We start from the raw sequence: 9,425 nt of genomic DNA, 5'->3' as shown, positions 1-9,425 counted from the left end.
CTGTCACTCTTCCTCCTCTCCACCGCGCCTATATTTACTCACCCTGCCCACCACTATTTACCCACCCCCTCTCTTCTCTCACTATCAATCTTCCTCCTCTCCATCGCCATGAGCTCCAGCTCCAACGCCAACCCCTTCCCGTGGGGTATTGGCTGGAGGGCCTTCTTCCTCGGGTAGTCGGCTGGTGACCCGCACCAAGTTCGAGAACACCATGGAGGTGTGCTCGAACTTCGGCTCCATGGCTGAGATGCAGAAAGAATCTGATGCAGTGCTCATGAGAGCCACTGCACAAGAGCTGAAAACGGTGATTCTTGACCCAGCGAAGGGCGTGATGGCAGTCGACATCATTCGCTGGCCCATGAATCAGGGCATCTCTGACGATGCTAAATGGAGGAAGAGGTGGTCCAAGGACAAGAGCTACTGGGCTCCTAATGACCGTCGTGCCGCAGTGTACTGGGAGAGGGCAATCGTACCGCCGGCGGTCATCGATGGGGAGCCTAAGGAGGAGGAAGAACCGGTGTAGATGCCAGCGAGGGCGCCGGAGCCAGCCCGTCGTACATGGCAGATCGACCTCGACTCCGCCGAGGACGACGACGACGACCCGCCGCCCTACACGACGATGAAGAAGATGAAGGCCAGCCACTCGACCCGCCGCTCCGCACGCCGGTGACGACGGCCGCGGTTAGCCAGTGTCTATTCTGTACCCCCAATCCCCCTTCTACTCCAACCGCATCAACCTCTATTCCGATCTTTCATGAACTCCTATGTACTCGTATGAACTAGTATGAACTACTATGAACTCCTATGTACTCGTATGAACTACTATGAACTGCCATGCTTATCTACCTCTATTCCCCATTCCCCTCTCCGCCGTGGATCGAATCTACCGCCAAATCGAACGCGAAAAAGTAGTGCATGACGAACAGAGAAGTGCTTACCGCCATTGACGCTCGCCAGGTGATGATCCGCTCGTCGGTGATGGAGTCTGGTGGTCTTCTTGCTCTCCTCCGATCCGCCGCTGCCGATGAGAGTTGGGAAAGTGGGGAAAGGGAGTGGTGAGGGGCGGTGAGGCTAATAACTGCCGGCGCTTCGGGAAGCAACGCGGCTTCTTGAGTGTGGCCGCACGCGTGCAGCCGCCGCCGCCCACGTGCATCGCTCGGGCCTGGCCCTGAAGAAACTGTCGATTCAGGCATTCCCGGGGAGCCAGGCCCAGGAGTGCTTTAATGTTCGTGCCATGCGGGCCTCACAGTAAAAGCAGGCAACCAAACAGGCCAGATTCTTCCCGCGCGGGCCTGGTTGGGCCTCGTGCAGGCAACCAAACACGCCCTATTTGTTTTGCACCCACCGTGCGGCTAGGCCAAAATATGCGACTGCCTAGAAAACAATTGCAGCCCAAGGGATAGGACATCTGCTCAAGCACCGTTTTTGGTGCAAATTCCCTGGAAACGATTTTTGGGGGCTGTTGGTGATGCTAATAACAAAAGTAGCCTAGCTGAGATTTCACTTTAAAAACATGTGTAAAATAGAGAAACAAACTATATTATGGATTTCATATTGGAAAAAGAGGTTATACTCATACTTGTCGCTACATATAACAATCATGCGGAACGGGCAGGCCGGTGCATGTAGGTCCCACTTGGACAGGGTCCAGGGACGGGTTCCGACGACTTGGGCCTACAGCCTTTTCCGACATTTCTGCAAGAGACTGTTTTCAGGAGTTTAACCCGTGACCTCACAAGATCACAAGGCAGACCACTGCACCAAGGCTCCCCTCATAACAATTATGCAGAAAAAACAGAACAAAATTCCACACAGCAGCATCTTAGTCCTTACTATAACTGACAATTCAGCTAGCTAAACGTTGTACGAACGAAATGATAATAAAGTAAAAGAGCGAAAACATTTCCAACAATTAACACGAAGAATTCACTTGCATACCAAGCATACTATATCTTACGATAACAGGGTATACCTGAATTAAGATAGTTATACGAGTCACGGACCCAAACAGCACATAGTTGTTACCCAATATAACTCTGAATACTGGACGACTAACACAGGAACCTGAACGCTAAACTGAGAAAACCAAATGCAAAAGGCATTTGTGATGAAGGCTTGCTACTATGAACAACTTTGAGCAGGCAATTGCATGATGGACAAATCAGCAGCAGACACCACACAAATGCGGAAAATCTCGCGCATGGGACTTGGTGAAAGGAGACGACTGGCTAGACCAGCCCCCAGTCCGTGTCGAAAATGCCACCATTATCATTATCCTGCATTAAGAAGAATGGCATGGTTAGATGTTCATTCCCTGTTAAAAGTCGTGAATTTTACATAAAAGATAGTAAGTACTACAAGTCCCCAAACTGGCAGATCACATAAAGATCAAGTAAACAGTGGGAGTGTAAGCTAAATGTATAAGTGCAATCATGCACATAATATAAAGTACCTCAGTGTACTGTTAGTGTACTTTCCTATAATAATGTTACAGGAATCAAAAGTACTACTACCAAAATAAAAGTACATCTTATCTTAAAAGGAATAGAACGCCACACATGCATGTGGGTTCCATATGAAATAAAAAATGCATGTCCGGCTTCAGTGGAGTGTTTGCACCACCATAAAAATGGTGAGCCAGCGAGAAAATAGTTTGTCAAGATTACTATTTTTTCTAAGCTAGTCAACATTACTATGTAGATGCAAAATAGATGAAAGTTTGGCATTAAGATATATTCTGCTGAAAATAAAATAAAAGAGAGGATCATACCGGCCTGAACATGTCAACAACAATGTCATCCAGACCACCACTGAGCTCCCTTTGCAGCCCACTTGTCCCCACAAGATCATTGTTGTTGTAATTGAGCTGATTACCAACAGCTTGCTGATCAATCTTGCCATCCTGCAGAGAGGGAACACCGCCTGTATTCCCGCCATCCAGAGTCTGCCTTGGCACAACCGAATTGTCAATGCGAAGGTTTGGCAATGAAGTGTTGATGCCTGAGTTGCTGAACGCAAGGTTGCTATTGAGCGCCTCTCTCGAGTTTGTGCTGTTTCCAAAGGTGAATGGCGCTGCACCCTGATTGAATACCATTGGAAGGCTATTGCTAGCTAGTGGTGCTACTTGGTTCTGCATATCATTTCCCAGAGATGTAATCTGATTTGATGGTGGTGCATAGCTAGAGACAGGTTCCATCCTAGGGCCATTCCCATGCAAGCTTGCTTGGGACATGCTGCCGTTCTGACCAAGTTGCTGAATGTTGGACGGAACTGCAGTTTGCCAGGTGTTACTACTTCTTCCAAGATCTGGAAAGTGGGGAGAATCACTAGCGAATGAGCTAAATGAGTCTGTCGAAGACGAATTTATCCGACCAAGGTGTTGCCTGTTGTTTGATTCAAGAGACTGAACTGCCCTATTTGTAGGAGCCAATGGTGCACCATTTGAAATGTTTGCAAAAGAGTTACCAGAAGTACCAGTCACCATGGTTGACATTTGTGCACCCCTGATCAGGTTACCATTATTGACACCCAAATCGTTCAGGGAAGTGCCCAGATTATTCTGGGCATGGCCAAGGTGAAGTGGCTGAGACTGTGGAGACAGCAACCCATGCATTCCGTATGCAGAAGGGGAGTTCATCCTTGCAACAAGGTTATTTGACTGGGAATGGTTGCTGGTTGGAACTGGTCGGTATCTACCGTACGTGTTGCTGTAGTGCCTGAAGACATCCATTGAATTCATATTGCTGTAAGCAGGGTTCCTTCCTCCAAGTGCAGCAACGAGGTTAGCCTGTCTACTTGCATCCATACTCATCCTTTTCAGATACAGCCGGTACTTCTGAAATTATGATAAAACAGCAAGAATCAATGAATTAGAATGACATTCAAAAACAAAATAGAGGAATGAAGGCTAAGACATGATCAATCATCAAAAGAACAGTTCCATACAGAACTCAACTGAACAGATTGAAAGATATGCTGACAGCAATAACTTTCTTCTTTTGGTAATACTAGGAAACAAACATGGCAATATAAGTTATTTAAATGGAGAACCAAGCGCTAGCTCGGTCAGCTAGAGCTTACAGGTGTAAGCTCGCCCACCCTCGTTCGATCTGCAGGGAAGACTCATTTCTATATACTCCCTCCGTCCCAAAATACTTGTCATCAAAATGGATGAAAACTTGAAAAGAGATGTATCTAAAACTAAAATATGTCTAGATACATCCTCTTCTATTCATTTTGATGACAAGTATTTCCGGACGGAGGGAGTACTAACTAACGCACAGTCAAACAGGAGGGACTCTTACCCCTTTAGCCAACGTTTTTATAAGTTACTTAATACATAAATTGGGGGATCACAAGAAAATAACATGTACTGTTATACTGCAAACGAAAATGCTCTTTTAATATTTATCAAAATTCAGAAACAAATCCTCTTTCAACTACAGATTATGACTGGGATATAACAATTAGAAGTTGGGCTCCATAATAATCTTGGTACAGACGTAAAAAAAATGGTAACACGCATGGATAGAAACTGAACCTGCAGATGACTAGCAACATTCTCCCTGGTGATGTTCTCTACATTCATGAGGTCCAATATCTTCTTTGGAACAGCCTCTGTGTTTATGAACAGAGATATGTTACTACAGACAGCATAATGAACCCAGAAAACAAATAGCCCAACATTTATGATAACAACGATATGAAGTGAGATCTTACTGTCGATGCCAAGCTGGTTGACAGCAGCAACAAACTTCCGGTGCAGCTCCACAGACCACACAACTCTTGGCTTCTTCTGGGATGACGAGTCGCCGTTGTCATTACTGTTTTCATCAGAATCATCACCGTCATCTCCATTCTCATCTCTATCCCTCCGTGACTGCCTCTTGTTGCGGTTAGCTCCGCCATTCTCACCTTCAGCATTCGGCCCTTTCTGACCGGCATCATCATTGTCACTACCACGGTTCTTGGTATTCCGCCTAATCACATGTTGCCATATTGTCTTCAGCTGCTCAAGACGCACCGGCTTTAGCAGGTAGTCACATGCTCCATGAGTTATGCCCTTCATGACTGTCTGTGTCTCCCCATTTGCAGACAACACTGCATAATAGATAGTCATTGATCAGTTCCAGAATAAACAAAAAATGTTAAAATGCATGACATTATTGACACTTTGTTCATATGATCAGACGCTAACACATATAAAACACTAACTAGGAAACAATTAATAGCAATTCATTACAGTAGCAGGCCTTTTGTCCTTTCTCATTTCTTCTCCAGTTGTTACACGTGTAGGGCAATAACACAATACAGCCACTGCTTTCAGTTGATACAACGAGTGGTAGAGCAGGTAATCAATTATGCAATATGATCACGGTAATGAACATATATCTAACAAAAGTAGCAGTAGCACAGCAAAGAACTATCTGCAATATATTGGAACTGGGAATCTTTCATTGGTTCCCTGACCCATGCACCAAGCTATGAGTAGCCTCAAACAGATCTGAACCACACAAATGAACAAAGATTTTCCATCTTCCCTAACAAAACTAGCAGTAGCACATCGAGGAACTATTTGCGATGTTTGTAGGTTAGCAGACATAATTCATCTCCAAAGTTCTGGAGCACCAAATGACATGAAATGAAACAAGTAGATTCACTCGACAATCATTCCCCGGCAGTGATATCTTTTAGAGCATCGTTTACAAAGAGCAGCAGAGGATTAAGCAGGTTAGCCTTACTAATGACTGGGAGGTCCATCTCCAGACCGACAAGCTCGAGGAGCTTGAAACCATCCATGTCCGGCATGTGGACATCGCTGATCACGAGGTCAAACTGGTCCTTGTTCTCCCTGAGCATCCTGAGGGCGGTGGCTGCCTGCCCAGTGGTTGTAACTGCAACATCACAGCAGATCGAATCCAAACACATTAGCAAACCACCATAACAACACATTGCACACATAAATCTAGGTTTCGGAAGGATCGCCAACGAGAAGAAGAAGAGGACCGCACAAGCTGAAAGGGGTGAAAGAAAATCCAAGCAAAATTCCCATCTAAAAAACATGAGCAGTTGTCACCGTGGAAATCTAAAACTAAAACCACGAGAAGAGACGTGCATGGGAGATTGTCCGATCTTGCATAGGTGTTTGGACGGAAAAACGCAGATTCCAAAGCAAGGTTATTCCCAATAAAGTGGCTAGGCGAAAAAAAGGGGAAGAAGATGAGAAATCGGCAAACACAATAATGACAAAAATCCAATCATAAATTGACATTACACAGCACCCTGCAAAAAATAGACCGACAGGGCAAGTGAAAAATAGGGAGCGTAAATCCCAGAAAACCAGCGGTGTAAATGCAAAACTCGGGCGCCAAATCTCGCGAATAGCACGCGCATCAAGCAAACAAGCGAATAAATCTAAGGGAAAAATACACTGTGGTAGAAGAGCACGGAACCAGACGGGTCTGTACTTGAGACTTTGAGAGCAGTACAGATTCATCTCCTCCTACTAGCCCTGGACCACGCTGGAGGGAGGGAGGGAGGGAGGGAGGAGGGTGCATGTTGGCGACAGCGATTCCCGTACCATGGTAGTCGCAGCGGCGCAGGAGGTTCTCGAGGACCTTGAGGCAGGTGGGGTCGTCGTCGACGGCGAGCACGCGCATGCCGACCGGGAACTTGTCCTTGCCGCCGCCGTCCCCCCCGCCGCTGACCCTCCCCTCCACGGTCATCTTCCTCCGCGTGTCCTACACGGCACGGCCGGGTCACCTAATGCCCCGGCGAACGGCGCGGGGACGGGCTTCGCTGGATCCTACGAATCCAAGCGGCGAGCGGCGGCGGGGAAAGGCGTGGCGGGCAGATGAAGCCAGGCAGCCAGCCAGCAGGGTCAAAGCAGGCAGGGGGGAGGGGAGGCAGGGAGCAGGTAGAGGGTGGGAGAGAGAGAGAGAGAGGACGCGAGCGTGGACGCAATAATAAGAGAGGGAGGGGTGGGGTGGGGTGGGGTGCGGGGGCGAATGGGATCGATCAATGTGAAGGAATTCATGCAGTGCAAAGATGGTAGTAACCTTTTCTTTTCTCCCCCCCTCCCTCTCGTTTCCTTTTTACGCCTCCCCCCCTCATTCATGCGGCCATGCCATTTATTCGTACCCCTCCATCCATCCATCGCAACGGGACGCATTTTCCTTTTCTGTTTCCTTTTCTCTCGCTCGCTCGCTCGCTGCGTGCGTGCGGCCTGTTCCCGATCGCCTTTCGGGCTTGCCATATCGATGCCCTGTGCACGTCCGTAACTACGAGCTTGCCAACTTTGACATGCTCCGTTAATCATCATCAGACACGAAATTTTGTGCAGAAAAAGAAAAATAAATTGTGTGGTTTTTTTTTTGAGGGAAAACAAATTGTGTGGTGGCGTATGTTTGTTGGACGATCGCCACGACGGAATGGTGGCGCCACTGCCCCAACAACTGCTTGGGTTGGGGGCAGGGACAGCAATGGTTTTGGCGTTGATCTCTTTAACTAATGTTTCAGAGGCTTCTTTTTTTCTAAAAAAATTGCCTGATGATGGCTTGATGCCGATGTGGGTCGAGCTGGCCGGGGCACGGCGAGCGTTCCCGCTCTATGGGGCTGATTAAACTATGCACATGATAAGATTAGTGATGCACGACAGCTTAGCCATTACTACATCCATCTCTATTATCCAGGTTTGTTTAGTGCATTTCTTTGATCCAACCAGCACGGCAGATTCACAGATCTATACTCTCTCTCCCTTCCTTGAAATAAAGTATTTTTGCCACTATTCCAATCAAGGAAAATTTCTTACTCAACGGCCCAATAATTTCAATATGTTTAATCATTTCATGTAGGTTATCATTTTTGTTTGCGAACATTTCCTTTGGGTTATCTTCGTTTTTAGAGAGGGAAGAAGGCGCGAGAAACGCCTGGCTTTAAATGAATAAAGCATCGGCAACGGGTGGGAACAAAGTATCTTACAAAAAATAACCGCACAAGTTCAATTTAGTGCAGGTCGCACTTTCCAAGGCGATTGGATTGTTGTTTTCCAGCCTCAAACCCTCGTAAAATTTACTCCTATGAAGGAAACGGGTTGCCATTGGTTATGCGATTGGTTTGTCGTTTTGGGGCGGCATTCTTTACATTGTTTCTTCCAAATACACCCGGATTCCACCGTTTTTGGAAACACTGATCGTCTCATCGTTTTCCGCCCCCGGTATTCATCTCCCGTATTCATCTCTCTAACGGTCACCCAAGCTAGAGCACGCATTGCCCGGCGGGTCGATACGGTGACAGGCAGACTATGCTCTTTGTCAGGTGGAGGGCGCGGGCTGGAGCAATTGCGAGATGAGTTATTCGAACCACTAGTCGTCGAAGACACCAGGAAGGTGGCGACGGGGCAATGAGGTCGACGATCTCTGTGCCGCTTGTGATGGGCCTGCACCTAGCTTGGTTCGATAGAGGCGACAATGGGGTGGGTTTGAGAGAGCATAGGACAATATGCATCGAAGAAGAAGCCACACTCTTGCACTTTAGCAACCCATATCAGTCGTGAGATCAGCTCAAGGAGTTGTGCGGCGGTGGGATGGATAAGGAATTATGGGTGGAGGAGTGTGCAGGGAGGCAGATGTGTGCGGTCGCGTGCTAGAGACGAGGCGGAGACATGCACCGGCGTGCTAAAAAGGAGACAACGGTGGGGGTCGAGCCGAGAGTGGTGGTTGTGCTGATGACGATGAATGGGTTGCTCTATTGAACATGTATTCCAACCCCTCGTAAAATACCGACTTCTCCAATGGGACAGTTAAATACACCTATACTTTTTTTTCCGAGCTTATGAGCTTACATGGCCCCCGAACGGAGCCTTAGACTTAAAAAAAATCTAAATGAATTAGGATTATCAAAACCACTACATTCATCCCTCCACCACCACCACCACGAATTCATCTTTCCATTGTATTAGGAGATGTGCTCATGTGAATGTGAGCGCTTGATGTGCATGTATTGTGTTATGTCTTTGTATGTGCTTCTTGAGTGTAATAAAAAAATTACTGCAATAATATGGTTAGAATTTGCGTTTTCTCAAACCGACGTTGATCTAACACGATTTGGCCCATGGGATCACCCCAGCCGTTCATATGTTAATAGCAATGTACTGGTATCTTATGTAATTTTATTTGCACATGAAATGGCTGCTGTTTTTGGTACTGGCCTATCAAGTGCTTGCACGGCCAGTATATTATTGGTTCACACCCTGTGTTTGTACTTGCAATAATGTACTTTTCCTCCCATTTTATATACTGGAATTATTCTGTGGCAATACTCTAAGGGATCAACTTGCCCTCGCGGAATCTCGTGGACACAGAGCGCTGCAGGTTCTTTTACAAGTTTTGAAAAATAGCCTGGATCATAAAAGAAATCGGGTGTCA

General features: G+C 46.9%; 1 protein-coding gene across 1 annotated transcript; it reads right to left on the bottom strand.

Annotated features, from left to right (window-relative positions):
* Positions 1 to 1,912: 1,912 nt before the first annotated feature.
* LOC123136533 (two-component response regulator ORR24) lies at positions 1,913 to 6,947 on the bottom strand. The gene is made up of 6 exons (XM_044555933.1): positions 6,581 to 6,947; positions 5,742 to 5,894; positions 4,720 to 5,100; positions 4,541 to 4,617; positions 2,771 to 3,835; positions 1,913 to 2,276 (listed from the first exon to the last, which is right to left on the bottom strand). Exons 1-6 carry the CDS (start codon positions 6,723 to 6,725, stop codon positions 2,229 to 2,231), a joined length of 1,869 nt encoding a protein of 622 aa, XP_044411868.1. The 5' UTR covers positions 6,726 to 6,947; the 3' UTR covers positions 1,913 to 2,228.
* Positions 6,948 to 9,425: the final 2,478 nt, after the last annotated feature.

This window comes from Triticum aestivum, chromosome 6B, assembly GCF_018294505.1.
Source record: "Triticum aestivum cultivar Chinese Spring chromosome 6B, IWGSC CS RefSeq v2.1, whole genome shotgun sequence".
NCBI classification, from domain to species: Eukaryota; Viridiplantae; Streptophyta; class Magnoliopsida; order Poales; family Poaceae; genus Triticum; species Triticum aestivum.
The sequence above is the reverse complement of the archived record's forward strand: the minus strand, read 5'-3'. Positions and strand labels throughout refer to the sequence as shown.

What these genes read in the sequence shown, in the direction of transcription:
- LOC123136533 (XM_044555933.1), bottom strand. Translation starts at nt 6,725, where the DNA reads ATGACCGTGGAGGGGAGGGTCAGCGGCGGGGGGGACGGCGGCGGCAAG. An exon ending in GATGGACCTCCCAGTCATTA is followed by an intron (nt 5,101 to 5,741) that starts GTAAGGCTAACC and finishes TCTATTATGCAG; the next exon opens with TGTTGTCTGCAAATGGGGAG. An exon ending in TTGTTGACATGTTCAGGCCG is followed by an intron (nt 2,277 to 2,770) that starts GTATGATCCTCT and finishes TTCTTAATGCAG; the next exon opens with GATAATGATAATGGTGGCAT.